The following is a 13899-nucleotide window of genomic DNA, read 5'->3' on the forward strand; positions in this document are numbered from 1 at the left end:
CAAATAACAAAGACCATTATAATAGTAAATGTAATGTCATGCCTGAATTATGCATAATAATGCATTTTACATTTTGTATGACATTTATTATTTGACACACAATAACAATGGACACACATTGGCGTTTAAACGGTGAAAATTGAAATTTTAAACTAAAAGGGATGAATGAAAATAAGTCATTGTATTCCTTTTATCTAGGTAAAAAAAAGAAGTAATAAAGTTAAACCACAGTAAAAGTTGACTTTTATTTGTCGAATGCCAATCCCCGCTCTCAAGTCCATGTCCAATGCTTTGAAACTAGACGAATAAATAGAATTATCATTCCTTTCTGTTTACTCATAATCACAGACGGAGGCTACAAGCATAAAACTGCAGCGGTTGTCAGAAACCCCAAAACACAACAAATTTTAACCCCAAAGAAAGATACAACAGCACTCGATTCTGCAAACTGACATGGAGCTTCCTTAACATCAGCAGGTGAGGGGTCCTCTGGGGCCCCGATGCCCCCCCTCGTCCACTCAGGACCCGGGTGTAAGGGGTCGGCTGGTGGGATGCGACCCTCCTCCTCCTCCCTCACACGGGTAGCGGGGTTTTTCAAGGATGGATGTGACCACCGGTACGGGCTGCTTGTCCCACTCTCCCTGGAGAAAAGGATTTGTGATATTTGTTTGATGGGTTGTTTGGCAAAGAAGGATAGTAAACTGATAAACTGCAGGTGGACAATATGTTGCACATGTCATTGAAAAATACACTCAAGCTCATTTCTTTGTGGTTTTGAGTGTATTTTCCAGTTAAACTGTGTTTTTGTGTGAAATTACTTATTATCTCATTTAGTGTTTTGCCACTTTATGTGTCAATTACTTACCGCAGATATCGCTGCTAATCATCTCATTCAGTGAAGGTGAAAACGAGTGCATTGTTATAATTATTTCCTGCAAGCAGTGGGTTCAGATGCTTTAAAGTGTTCGGAGGGACGGTAAAACTGTTAAAGTTGGCGTGCTTGTGTGGCTAGAGCTATATTTAAACATGTGCGATAACGAAGAAATCCCAAATGTTCTACTTTTGTCTGGACGATGGAGATTGAGGGGCTGAGGCTCTCAGTTGTTGATTTCAGCTCGGAGTTGTGTTTGAACCTTAAACCATTTTTGCAAGAGCTCATGCCTAATGTTGGTGCATCACTCGCCGTTCCACTGAGAGCCTGACTGTCCTCGGCTGCTCCATTACTTTTAGACACTATTGAACGCGTGACGGCTTCACCCAAACCATCTTGAAAGCAGTTGTAGTCTTTCAACTGCCTTCCGGTTGGCGGCCCCCTTTATTGGATCACGTGTCTCCTTTGTTGTTGAAATGAAGGAAATAAATTGTGAAGTGAATACTCGTGTGTGTGTGTGTGTGGGTTAGGGTTATTGTAAGTGATGCCAGCCTGCTCTTTGAACTGATTTAATTGGTTGCTTGGCAACCGATTGCAGCGTTTGTGAGTAGGGGCTTACAGGAAAGAGACGTGCACTGGACTGGTTGCAGTGCATGGAGATGGGGGCTGTGTTATAAAGGGAGTCCAGCACTTCTCCGGTGAACGCATCCCACTGTAGCTGAGAATACTGCTCCGTCACGCCGACCTCACCACACACGCACTGGTCGTTTCCGTGGAACCTGGAGAGGAGGAGCAGCAGACGGGTTGAAGGAAAGTCGATGAAAGCAGGAGGCAGAGGGAGATTGAGAAAGGTTGGAGGAAAATTGAGGAGAACACAGTTTGACTTTGAAGGACAACAAAGCGTGTTTTTTCGAGATTAAAAGTAATCACATCTTTGGTTTCAGGAGTGAAGGGTAGTGGGGGGGCAACGCTGAACTTGAAAAGCTCTTAGTCACAGAGCAGATGGAGGTGCAAATGCAAAATGCAAAAAAAAGGGACAAGGATAACAAGCAAAGAGAGAGAGAGAGAGGTGCTACCTGTTAATGAAGCTAAAGTATTTCTGCAGGTATTCTGGTTCAACGTGGCTCTTGCAGAGCTCCAGCTTAGTTCGAGGGTAGTAGTGAATGTAGTTAACACACATTTCCTCCATGATGCCAAAACCTCCCTTGGGACAGAAGAGATTCGGAGTGAGGTCGAGGAAGGTGTAGATACATGGTGCAAGGAGCATATGTAGGATGAAAGAAATATTAACAAAGGCAATACTCAAGTGTTGTGTTGCTGTTGGCAGTGTTCAAGGTGAATTTACCACTGTAGGCGTGCTCCTATCTTCTGTGTTGTAAGTACACTTTGTTATGAGAACATCACCCTGCAGGACCAAGCCCAAAAACACCAGCAAATCAGCTTCTTGATGTTTAACAAAGACTAATGAGGATGATTTAAGGTTACTCAGAACATTAGTCATTGAAAAGAGCCATTAAAAAGAGTACAGTGGGGTTATTTTGCTTTTCGGGGCTCAGCTGCAGCGGTTTGGTCCTCTCCGTCTCCTGAGGACTTTCTATCACAGCACCAATTTCACAGACTGTCCCCATTTCCACTTCAGTTTAACACCTTATACAGCATCGAGCTATTCTAATTCAATAATTTAAATGCAGAGGGGGAAAAAACCTACATCTGGGGCACTACCATTGCAACATGGATGGCTAAGCTTAAAGAATAGTAATATCCTTTCTTGTAACATCTACACAGTGGAAAACTAAAACGTACAACAGTCACACTGCTTTCCTCAAAGGCAGGGGAAGGGGTTAACTTTATACTTACGGGTAAAATATTTGCCATTTTCTTAAGAACTCTGATGGTCTGTAAGAAAGATGAGCAAAGACAAACACGGAGCATTAAAATGAAACTTCTTGTTTTTGAGCAGTAAACCTCAAATGAAGGATGTGATGAGAATAATGCCAATGATCTTAGTGCGTTGAATGACACGGCACATTGTCGTAGTTCTTCCAGTGCTAATGGAATTGCTTTTAAGATTCCTTTTTAGGATGCATTTTTCTCTAGCATCTTAATTTTAGGCATAATTGGGCACTTTGTGATTTATTTATATATTTATACAGGCAAAATGAAACATGCTGTTGCTTTTGATGATTTCCTTTGAGGCAGCTTTCACAGTTATTAGCCGTGTACGTGTGTTTAGAGAGTTGTGTTTGCTTTGCTGCAAATGGCTTTATAAAGTCTTCATATGTCTGTGATGAGGCTGGAGGATTTGAAACATCACTGCCACACAGGTACATTCGGATTATTCTCACATCGACAGCATCTGGAGATTTTATCAGGCGATCCAGCCGATGTCCTTCTCTGCCCTGTGTCTGTTTGTGTATGTGTGCGCGTCTAGCTGCCCCGGGATATTGTGCAATAAAAAAAAAACACAACAGATGTTGTCTGTCTCCCAACAATGTTAATGTTGTTTTTTGTCAGTTCTTTCAGATCTTTTCTTTTATTCCTTATTTCATGCCGCTGTCCCGTCATGATAATTGTGACTGATTGTAGAAGGTATATAACTTTCTGTAGAATAAATTGCACAATGACATTGATGGTAGGTCGATTAGTTGCTCAGGTCCAACCGGGCCCCGCTGTTGCTCACCTGGTAGTGGGTGCTGAAGTGCTGGTCCTCCTGTATCACCTCCAGCTCTTTGCCCCCCCTCACCAACACTGTCCTCACCCCGCGCCCCGCCAGGTGGGTGTGCAGCTGGGATGCAAATACATGGATTCCTCCTGGAGGTAAAGCCTACACAGACGACCAGATGGACAAAGAAACAGACATTTTAAGGTCAGCCACCAGCCAATATTTTTCTGCTTTAGGGACCAAAACCTGGGAAAATATGTGGCTGCCAGTTGGAATATCTGCCCAGCATTTATTAGTTTTCTGTATACATACAGTCTGTGTACACTTGGAGGTGCAATATCCATTGAGGTAGAAGGTGTGTTGTTTGGGTGGGATAGCCATGATGGGAGTGTAAACAAGGCCCAGCTCCATGATCCCTGCATCGTACCGCCGCAGACTCAAGCTGTGATGCAACCGTATCCCCGATGAGTCCCGACGGCCTGCGTAAAGAACATTATGGAAGGTTACAACATTCAAAAAATGCCTAGTTTACCTGTAGTTTATGATGTAAGAACATGCAGTGTGTGTGTGTGTGTTTGTGTGTTTGTAAGAGAGAAGGAACGAGATGACACTTGTTAAAGCGTGGGCTTGAGTTCATAATGCTAATAATACCAGAAATAAGGAGAGGGTTGTGGTAATGGACCTCCAGACGAAGGAACCTGGAGGAACCTGGTCCACCCATAGGCATCCCTGCATCAGGAGGGTAGTAAAAAGCCTGCAAACACACACACACACACACACACACACACACACATTAGCACGCCCACACAAACATTCACTCATTCATTATTCACACAGCTGCTTGTGATAACGACACATCTTCACTACCGCTGATTGAGTGCTTATCTGTTATTACTGTATTTTCTATTTTGCATTGTTTTCATTTACTGCTGTTTGGCAACACTTTAATGTTCGAAGAAATTGGACAAAGACGATATTTTAGCTAAAAGAGCCAAAGTCACATTTTTTCTGGGACTTTAATCCCCAAACCCACTTTTCTTTAGCATCCTCTCTCACTGCCTTTTGATGGCAAACGTTGTTTGAGGATCACAAAATTGTAGTCACCCTGATGTATATTTCTATGAAACATGGACCAATTAATTGTCCAAAAGCATATCTGTATTTTGCCCTCACTGCAGAGATATTAGATGCCTCTGTAGCCACACTGTTGGTTTTCTCTGCATATGTTTGGTGATGACTGTTAAAAATAATGGCATGGCCGCTGACAAACTCCCAACCACCCACAGATTCTGACATTTTAACAGGGAAAGAAAAATATTTGAAAGTGATTATGATCATGTTTATTCATTATTTATCTGTAGAGTTGTACAGTTGTATTCTCATATGGATGCACCCAATGAGATGCTGGCCCTGTGAGGTATAACAACAGGTAAAATAAGCAGAAATGTTCTGCTTATTGTGGAAAAAAATCATTTTTGATTCATTGCTTGCCCCATAGTTCAAAACATTAATCATTGTTTGAAGGAAATGGGATTGAACTTGTTTCATCACCAGTGCCCTCACCTATTTCCGGCCACCTTAAGCCGCTTCTGCTGATAGACACAGTTTGTAATGAAAGAGAGAAATGTTGCATTTAATCACGTCTCACGTCATGACGGTAACATCAGCAGGGCCCCTCGGTCTCCACTCCACACACGTTTTTTTTTTTCCTTTCTCTAGTGCGCATTCTGACAGTGTGTTTTTCACTGTTGTTTCCCTTCTGTTTCAAACGTCCTGTTTCTCTCTTGTTCGTTCTTCCTGCACGGCCACGTTTCCCTCCTGACGCGGTGCCGGGGAGGATGAAACAACAATATTAAGAGGTGATGAAAGAGCCCTGAATATTTCCCACCTAATCTTGTCTTCCCAGCTCACAGGGGGCATCTTGCTGGTTTTTGTTTGTCCGGCGGATAATGCAATCCGAGGGGGACCGCGCTGGCTGCGATGCAGCGGGGAGCGGAGGAAACACGGTGATGTGCTCACCGTTCCCCTGTCCTCTTTGCTTTGTGTGAGCGGCGGGCTGCTTGCTTGGTCAGCCGCCCGGGTTAGAAACAAGTGGGGTGATTTAATGCCTGATGAATGACTGACCGACCTGGAGAAGACCGGACATGACCTGGTGTCTTTAGTGGTAGTTGATGATGACCAATCAGGTGGTCAACTTTCAAATGTTCAGCCACGATCAAACCTTTTCTGACCAATTTCTATCCACTTATAGTTTTAATTTGGGTTTGTCGTCGAGTGTCTGGGAATATTCGGATGTTAGTTTGCTTCCCACATACAGACTGTCTCTGAGATCTTAATAGAATTGTGCTGTGTGTGGGATTTTTACCAGGTTTTCTTGTTCTAGGCTTGGATATTAATAGCATAGGAGTTATTGTTTATCTATTGTAGTAAGTCCGAGGACATGACCAGAAACCACTTTCTTTCCAACACTTTTTCAATTAGACACCTGCTATGCGTATTAGAAAACTCGTTGATGTATGTGTTCGTTCGGCCTTATCTAACAGTGATGCGTGGGTTGATTGTTGCATCTTCGAGGAATGGTTTTAAGGTCTGACTTTATTCTCATCAGAAAAGTTATATTCAGATAAGTGGTGGGAACAAGTTTTGTAGCTATTTTTTCTGTATTTTTTCAGGAAACGTGGCGTGAATACAATCGGTGAAAGGTGCCCTTAAGGACAGAGGTAAAGAGATGCGCGTGGGTGTCCGTTTCCCATCATACCTCAGCACCCATAGCCCATGCGGCGAGCACATGTCGGCAGAAGTTGAGCTTGCCCGGCCTCATCTTGTCATCACAGGAGCCGCTGTACTGTGGAACGTCTCGGACATCCGGAGAGCATTCGAACACTTCCATGTGATGCACGATGGCCTCGTTACCTGGAGTTATCACTGACTCATACTGACGGGAACACAGGGACAGAGAGATGGAATAAAAAGGAACAAGTGAAAAAGTGAGAATCTACAATACAAGAAAAAAACTAAATGAAATACACGATGCTGTTTTTTGCAATATACTGTTAAACTGCTTCTATTTCTTAGGATACCTTTCATTTTTTATTACCACGTTTTTAATATTGTTGCGAGAATACCATACGGATGTGAGGGGATGTGTTAATACGTTTTCTTAGATTTATGTTTCTAACCATTGACAACGCCCCTACTGTTTATTTAAGCCCCGCTAGTAAACAAGGAGCAATATTAAAGTCTCCACCTAAAATAACCACTTTACTGTGTAAAAGGATGTTAAGTGTTTCCATTTTATGAGGCATGTATTAGCTACCATAACAATGTGGTTCTTTGGCATGTTTTCAGGCAGCGCCTGTATGAAGCACCAGTAGGTGGTCTCTTGATTCGGGATGACGACGTTTGGCGCCACTACGTCGAGCGTCTGCACATCTGGAGGCAGGGTGGGTGACGGCGTGTCGGGGCGCAGCATCAGCACTCTCTGAACCCCTGTTTGGATCCGGGACAGGTTCAGCTTATCCAGTGAGGCAAGTGGTTTGTCCAGAAATCCATAAATGATGTGCACAGTTCCCTCCTTGCCAAAGAAAACAAAAAATAATAACAGAAAATAAAGCATGTATGATGACTGCAAAGCAGGCCACAAACAACAGTTCCTTTGTCACGTTGATGACCGTAGGTTTTGTTAACTTAGAGGTCAGATGCGGCACCATGGAAACTATAATCACTGTATGTGCTAACGTATATGTGCTAACATATACAGTGCATATACACCATATGTTACGCACATGTGCACTCAAACGCCATCTTTCCCACCTCCCTGTCCTGTTATCTTCTCGCCACCTGTTTACTGTCGAGTTCATTCGGTTTAGGATTGACAGATATGGCTTCAGCTTGAGGTTGTGCAATATATGTAACATCTAGGTCATTTTTTATATATATTTAAATATATATATATATAAAAGCGACAGAGGCATAACTAAATATCTGTAATAAGTGCCCATTAGACACATCGTACACAGAAGGAAAATGTTACACACCTCTATTAGGTAGTCCCTGGGATCACAGGTACTGAACGGTCTCTTGAAAAGCAGGTGGAATCCGTCCCTTTTGTGTTCAGCTTCTATCAACTCGTAGTCCTGTTGGCTGTCCAAAGAAACGTGACCCTCGTTGTCGCTCCACGCATCCTGAAGGAAAACACGCATAGCATCACAATAGACGAAGAATAGTCTGTAGCGTGTCGAAATAGGCCATTCACATTTAGATTAGAACATACAAAACCTGTCTTTTGAATTATAACAGAAGAGTAAACAGCAAACCAGGTGGGAGACTAAACTAAACAGAAAGAGCAGCTATATCTGATTGCAGAAAAATAACCGGTGGTGAAATTTAAGTGAAAACAAAATGATTACCTTGGAAACTTCATTGAGATACAAAACCAGAGTAAAGGGCTGTTGCCATTCCTGGTTAATTTCAAGTTTAACTCAAGCCAAAACTATGTTTTTCAAAGAAATCCGTGATACAGAGGCGTTGATAAACTTTTCCTACCCTGTCCATAGGATACACATCTCTGCCAGGAGGCTTTGTAGCATCCATCTACTTGTGTGTTTCTCACACACATATCCGTCCAGAATAGCACCTAAGATCTCTGTATTCCTGTCTCCCTCTCGGCCCCCTCTTATGTAACTGTTCCACACACACCGCAAAAGCCAATTTTGAAGCCAACAATTTTAAAAATGAATAAATTATATATAAATCTGAAAAGAAATGTGGGCAGTATACAGTGTCTGTTTCGTGTGTTGGAGAGAAATGGGACACAATAAAGCTAAAACCTGTAAATGACTGACTGACTCTATATATATATATACACACACATAATAATTAATTAATATTTTTTTAGGTTTTTAGACTCAAAATTGTTATTTCATGTATAAAGTTGGACGTTATGAAGTGGGTGGTCAGACTTCAGATTAGAAAAGGGCATTCAGGTCTGCATCTTTGTCTGTAGTCTGTCAGTTTTTAATGGTCCTTTGTGTTTCCCTAAATCAATGGTGCTCTTTAAAAGAAAAACATGTTGGATAAAGGAAAGCACTTCTCACATTGCCATATTTAGAGGTTTGGTCCCTCTGATCCTCTCTTCTGTTATGCTATAAGCTTGAGGAGACCCTTTCCAGAAGATGATTTCCAATGTTGGAACCAATTTACTTTGTATTAACATGTGAATTAGATATATTATCAAGGTAATGACATCGTATCCCATGGTAGTCACAGTGCATTGTGCGTGCATTTACACCATGCAGTGTAATGTTTAGTTTACCTGGACACTGTTTGCTAGTTTAGGATCAGTGAAGGTATGGTAACACAAAAAGGAAATTGTGTTAAATAATTTATGTACCTATAAATGTGCATAAAACAGGAAAAGAAAAAAGGTTGTCTGTCTTCATATTGTCTGTGAAGTAGTGTGTGTTTAAAATGAGCCAGACTTTGTGGGATGGACCAAATTAAACAAATGCTAATGTTCATGGAAATAAATTTCATGCATTGTTTACAATAATAAGGTATCCCTTTATTATCATAATGTTGTGTCTGCCTCCTACTGGAGGTCTAACTAACTCGGTACTATTCTAGTATGAGCAACATATGCTGGCATTAAGGGACAGACTGCGGTTATGAGACAGGAGTATATGTCTCCCCTCTCTTCTCATGTGCACCACTCAATAGAAAGTGTCCTCTGGAGTCCTGTATTCACCCTCTGGCCTCAGATCTAATCACAGTAGAGATTTATTTTTGGTGTGTTTATCTCATTTGAATAAATCAATAAAACATTACATTTAATTGGAATCACTATGATGTCCTTTGTAAAAAATTTTAAAAAAAGAAGGGGAAAAATGCATATTTATAATGTATTATAATGTATATAACGTATTTATACATTGTTGATACATATCAAAGAGTATCGTAATTCATTATGTAGCCGTCCATGAACGGCTGGAGATGGACATTTGCTTTAGATGGTTCATGTTAAACAATATAAAAGTCGTTAATGCATATTTTTATTTATTTTCTACATTAACGTTCTAAATAAGATTCACTGTGCTCAATAAAAGTAGGTGATGTGTTTTAGTGGTAGTTTATGAAGAAAAAGTTTGACTTAAAAAGCTATGAATGCCAATTTGATTTTCATGGCAATATTAACTGTTTTCTACACAAGAACATTTCAGACGAAAAATGTCAGATTGTAAAGTGTTTCATGTGGCAAAAAAAGAGACATTTTAGACATCTTAATCATCACAGGATTCAATTTTGATATGCTAATAACTGCTAATGGCTCCCCAAAGAACTTCAGCTATTAGTGCAGTTTGACTGATTTCCAATTAGCATGGGTTGATAACATCCTTAGTGACTATGGGATCATGAAGCCAGCCGTCAGCTCCTTTTGGCAAAAACAACAATCTGACTGGGCCATTTTTTTGTTTTTTATCATTTATCTCGCAAAATGTCTTCTGTCAAATTCAATACTTTAGAAGACAGATTATACAGTCGACACAGGTCCCTGCTTACCCCGAAGAAGCTTTTCTTTCCAGAGTCCCAGAGCACCACCAGGTCGGCGTTGGTCAGCTCCCCGCGGTCGGACATCCCCAGAACCACGCCGTGCTTGAGGTCCGCCACCCTCAGCTCCATGTAGACCTCCTGGTCGGCGTAGCTGATGTTCCAGGCCAGCTGGAGATCCCCGTGTGGGTCGAGGGGCACGCGGAAGGGCATGGGAAGCTGTGGCAGAGGGCTGGAGGGCTTCGATGTAAGGCCGGACACCTGGACAGCGTTGGAGGGCGCCTGGTACGAAGCCACCAAGATGACCATCAGGGCAGCCAGGGCTGTGAAGTACATGATGGTGACGTCCTGAAGGCGGAGGTGCTTATTGCAGATTCTCATCGCCTAAATGACCTCTATCAGTCGCAGATTAATTTTTGTCTTTCAGTAAAAAGAAGAAAAAAAAGTCTTCGCCGCTGGTTTTGTCTTTTCAGCTCCGCTCTCCTTCCAGGCCACCGTAGACGGAGTATTTCCCTCGTAGTGGTAAGGTGAGGTGGGTTATTCTTTTCTATCCTTCCAGGCACTTTTTCTGTTTTCTGTCAAATTTGAGTTTCACTGATCTTTCCGGTCTTCGAGTTCTTAAGCCCTGGTGGGTGTTGTCTCTTTCTTCTCAACAACTGCTCTGTCTCTCTCTGTCTCGTCCCTTTCCCTGGTTTTTAAGACACTCCTCCCTTGTGAGTTGTCTGTTTTTATCCGTTCTAATGGTATTACATTTGTTGAGGAAAATTGGATTGTCTCTTTTAAGCCCTGGGGTCAACCATGATTCTGCACATCTGCCCCTCCCCTAATTGATCCTAATTCAACCATGGACATTATCAACAACAATCTGCTTCAACTAACTAAACTTTATTGCTCGCTCCATCTCTGTCTTCATTATTTTTTTTTGCTTTGGGTTATCATGTATCATTCATTTCCTTGTGCATTTTATGAAAAACTACAACTCTCACGTTACCTGTTGACTATTTTTGATCCGATGTAGATTCCAGGGGCGGCGAACACTTGGTGAAAACAAGGCATCGCTGCATTAGGCTCTTTCCTCAAGCCGCCGCCTCAGGCCTCAGAAGACCTAATAAAAGTGTCAATTATGGGTTGCAAACAAATGAGAGACACATTCAGGGTTGCTTTGAAAGGTTAGTAAAGCCCCCCGTAGAAAGGTGTGTGTGTGCTTGTGCCGTTTGGCCTGTCCCCGCATTCTACACAAACATCTGAAAAACATTGCAGCACGAAAAAGACTACAAACAGGGAGCTTGACTCCACATAATATGGATTCAGAGCAAAACGACACACACAGTCAAACAAACAGCAGAAAATCCAAAACGAGTACAGTTCATACACAAGTCATATGAACACGGATACATTTTGATATGTTGTCTAAAACCAGCATTAACAGTTAGGAAAGGTTTTAAGAAGAGGTTTAAATGAAGACTGAGACAGCATGTAGCCTAAAACCTGGCTGCAGGTATGTACAGGCAGAGACATGTGTGTTGGGTGTGGTCACAGAGGTTAGAAAGGACCATGCTGACCACACCCAAGTGAAATGGGCCCTTTACCAGAGGGGGCAGTGAAGCTCTTCTTTACAGACCAGTGTTTTCATTATTTTCAGTCATATGGATTTGGACAAGCACGGGGTGGATGGATGGGCAGCTGGCAGGACATGCTTCCTCATTTTAATAAGGGAAAGCTCGCCCCTAAATGTGCCGCAGTGCGAGGTTGTGTACAAAGTGTACTTGACGTCAAACGTTTAAATGCATTTTCCGTAAAGGGAAAACGTTTGGGTCCGAGCGGTAAGCGGAGAGAACAGAACAGAACGGAGAGGCACAGACTGGTTAATGTAATAAAGGCTGTTGCTCCCCCCCGAGGCACGACGTGTGTCTCTGGCCTTCACTTTAGGCTTATTAATCTTTTCCTCTGTGTGTCTTTCTGTTTCGTTCCATCTTTTACACCACAGCACCTTTTTCACCAGTCCGTCTCTCCGCTGTCTTATACTCGCTCTCTACTACTGCTGATCACCCTCTCTCGCCCTCTTCCTTCCATGTCATTTCTCTTAGATGCACTTATCTTACTGTCCCCGCTACTGATGTGTCAGCAGACATGAACGCCGTTAAGTCAGCTGTCATCCGGAGGTAACGGCAGAGAAGGAGGGGGATGGGCGTGGGGGAACAGATTTAGGGAGAGAATAATGGTCCTTTGTGTCATTGTGTCCGTGGTTTTTGTGGGGGTTTTTTTTTTGCAAAGCGCCCGAGGGTCTATCTGACATTATCCTGCCCAGAAAAATCCAGATATTGCTCTCTTTAAACTTTCCCATCATGCTTTGCTTTCTGGTCAAACACAAAAACAAACACGTACTGTGAGCCGTAGCTTATGAACGTAGTTTTCTGTTTTTGTTATGCATAAATAGTTAACATTGCATTTAGACACTGATCATGTTACATTACAAGCAGAGTACTGCAATATGTGCAACCTGTTCACCATCTCAGAAACTGCATCAGATTTTGTGTTGCTCTGATCAAGTGACAAAAGGGCACCAGAGTTACACGTTTCATAAAAACACACTACAGCCTCAATAATCAGGAGAGTGGATTTAAGAACATTCTGATAATGTTTCAAACAAACAGAAATCATAGAATCATAGTAACTAGTTATATAATTCATCATTCATTCCCAACCCACCGCGTCCCCATCTCCTTCATTATATGGCCAGACACGCAGCGACCTATCGCAGTTACAGTTTTGCAGTGATGAATCAAAGCAAAACTTGTGTTTTGCTCTTTGCAACTTTTATAGTAAAAGGGTTTGAGTTTTGCACCGGACCTGCATATAGCCTTGCCTCCTAGTTGGCCATTGCCTCGATGCTGGGTTATAATACAAAATCTGCCTTAGATTAAGATTATGTAACATTGTAGTTTAACCAAACCACAAAAAGTAGAGTTGTTAAGTGAGCAGGTCACACAGCAATATACCGTATGGTGGGACTCACCAAGTGGTCACGGGCCCCACGACAGATGGCCAGTTTTCCTGTTTGGTAAAGCAGCTTGTTAAGGTGGATGATATTATTTGGCATTACAGTCCACTGAAAATAAACCAACAATCAAAGCTTTATTCAAATATTTCTGTTGACTTATCTTAGCATGTGAGCTTCCTCTTGGCTGATCTGACACAGCTTCCCCAGCATGTGAATGTATATACACGCACATGCACACACACACACACACACACACACACACACACACACACACACACACACACACACACACACACACACACACAGATAAAGAGAATGGATAAAGGCTGAGTTGACATCAACTTGACAAATCTAACCATCTCATTCTCCACTGATATAAATATTTTACTGCAGCCCACTCTCAAAGTGCACTAATCTCCACGTCTGGGTGTTTGAATAATGAATGCAATGAAAACTCACTCTGCTACTCTTAACGTCTCCTCGAACTGCCCCTTCTTCTGATCTGAATGGGCGAGTCGTCGGTGGGGTGGATTGAGTAATAAGAAGAGATGATGAGCGACGAATCACAGGTGAAAATATAGAGAGAGAGCAACATGGACAAAGACAAACGTAGTAACACATTTGCATTCAGGGACAATTATGTCTAGTGTCCTAATGGCATTTCATGAACGTTTTGTTCACAGTGGGGCAGTTTGCGTTTCCAGTGCAGAGGACAGGTCATATTTTAATTAACTTTATAGTTTCCTGTCAATGATTATATATATATATATATATATATATATATATATATATATATATACCTGGTATGATTCACTGCTG

General features: G+C 42.0%; 1 protein-coding gene across 1 annotated transcript; it reads right to left on the minus strand.

The window, feature by feature from the left end:
• Positions 1-226: 226 nt before the first annotated feature.
• Positions 227-13819, minus strand: dbh (dopamine beta-hydroxylase (dopamine beta-monooxygenase)). The gene is given in 15 exon segments (XM_037484593.2): positions 227-570; positions 573-641; positions 1491-1650; positions 1948-2075; positions 2217-2276; positions 2729-2767; positions 3552-3695; positions 3846-4012; positions 4185-4287; positions 6292-6468; positions 6850-7107; positions 7571-7717; positions 10092-11184; positions 13096-13278; positions 13540-13819. Coding segments are annotated over 13 exon segments (2010 nt in total). The 5' UTR covers positions 10461-11184; positions 13096-13278; positions 13540-13819; the 3' UTR covers positions 227-381.
• Between the last annotated feature and the right edge of the window lie 80 nt (positions 13820-13899).

Source organism: Pungitius pungitius, chromosome 18 (genome assembly GCF_949316345.1).
Source record: "Pungitius pungitius chromosome 18, fPunPun2.1, whole genome shotgun sequence".
NCBI lineage: Eukaryota > Metazoa > Chordata > Actinopteri > Perciformes > Gasterosteidae > Pungitius > Pungitius pungitius.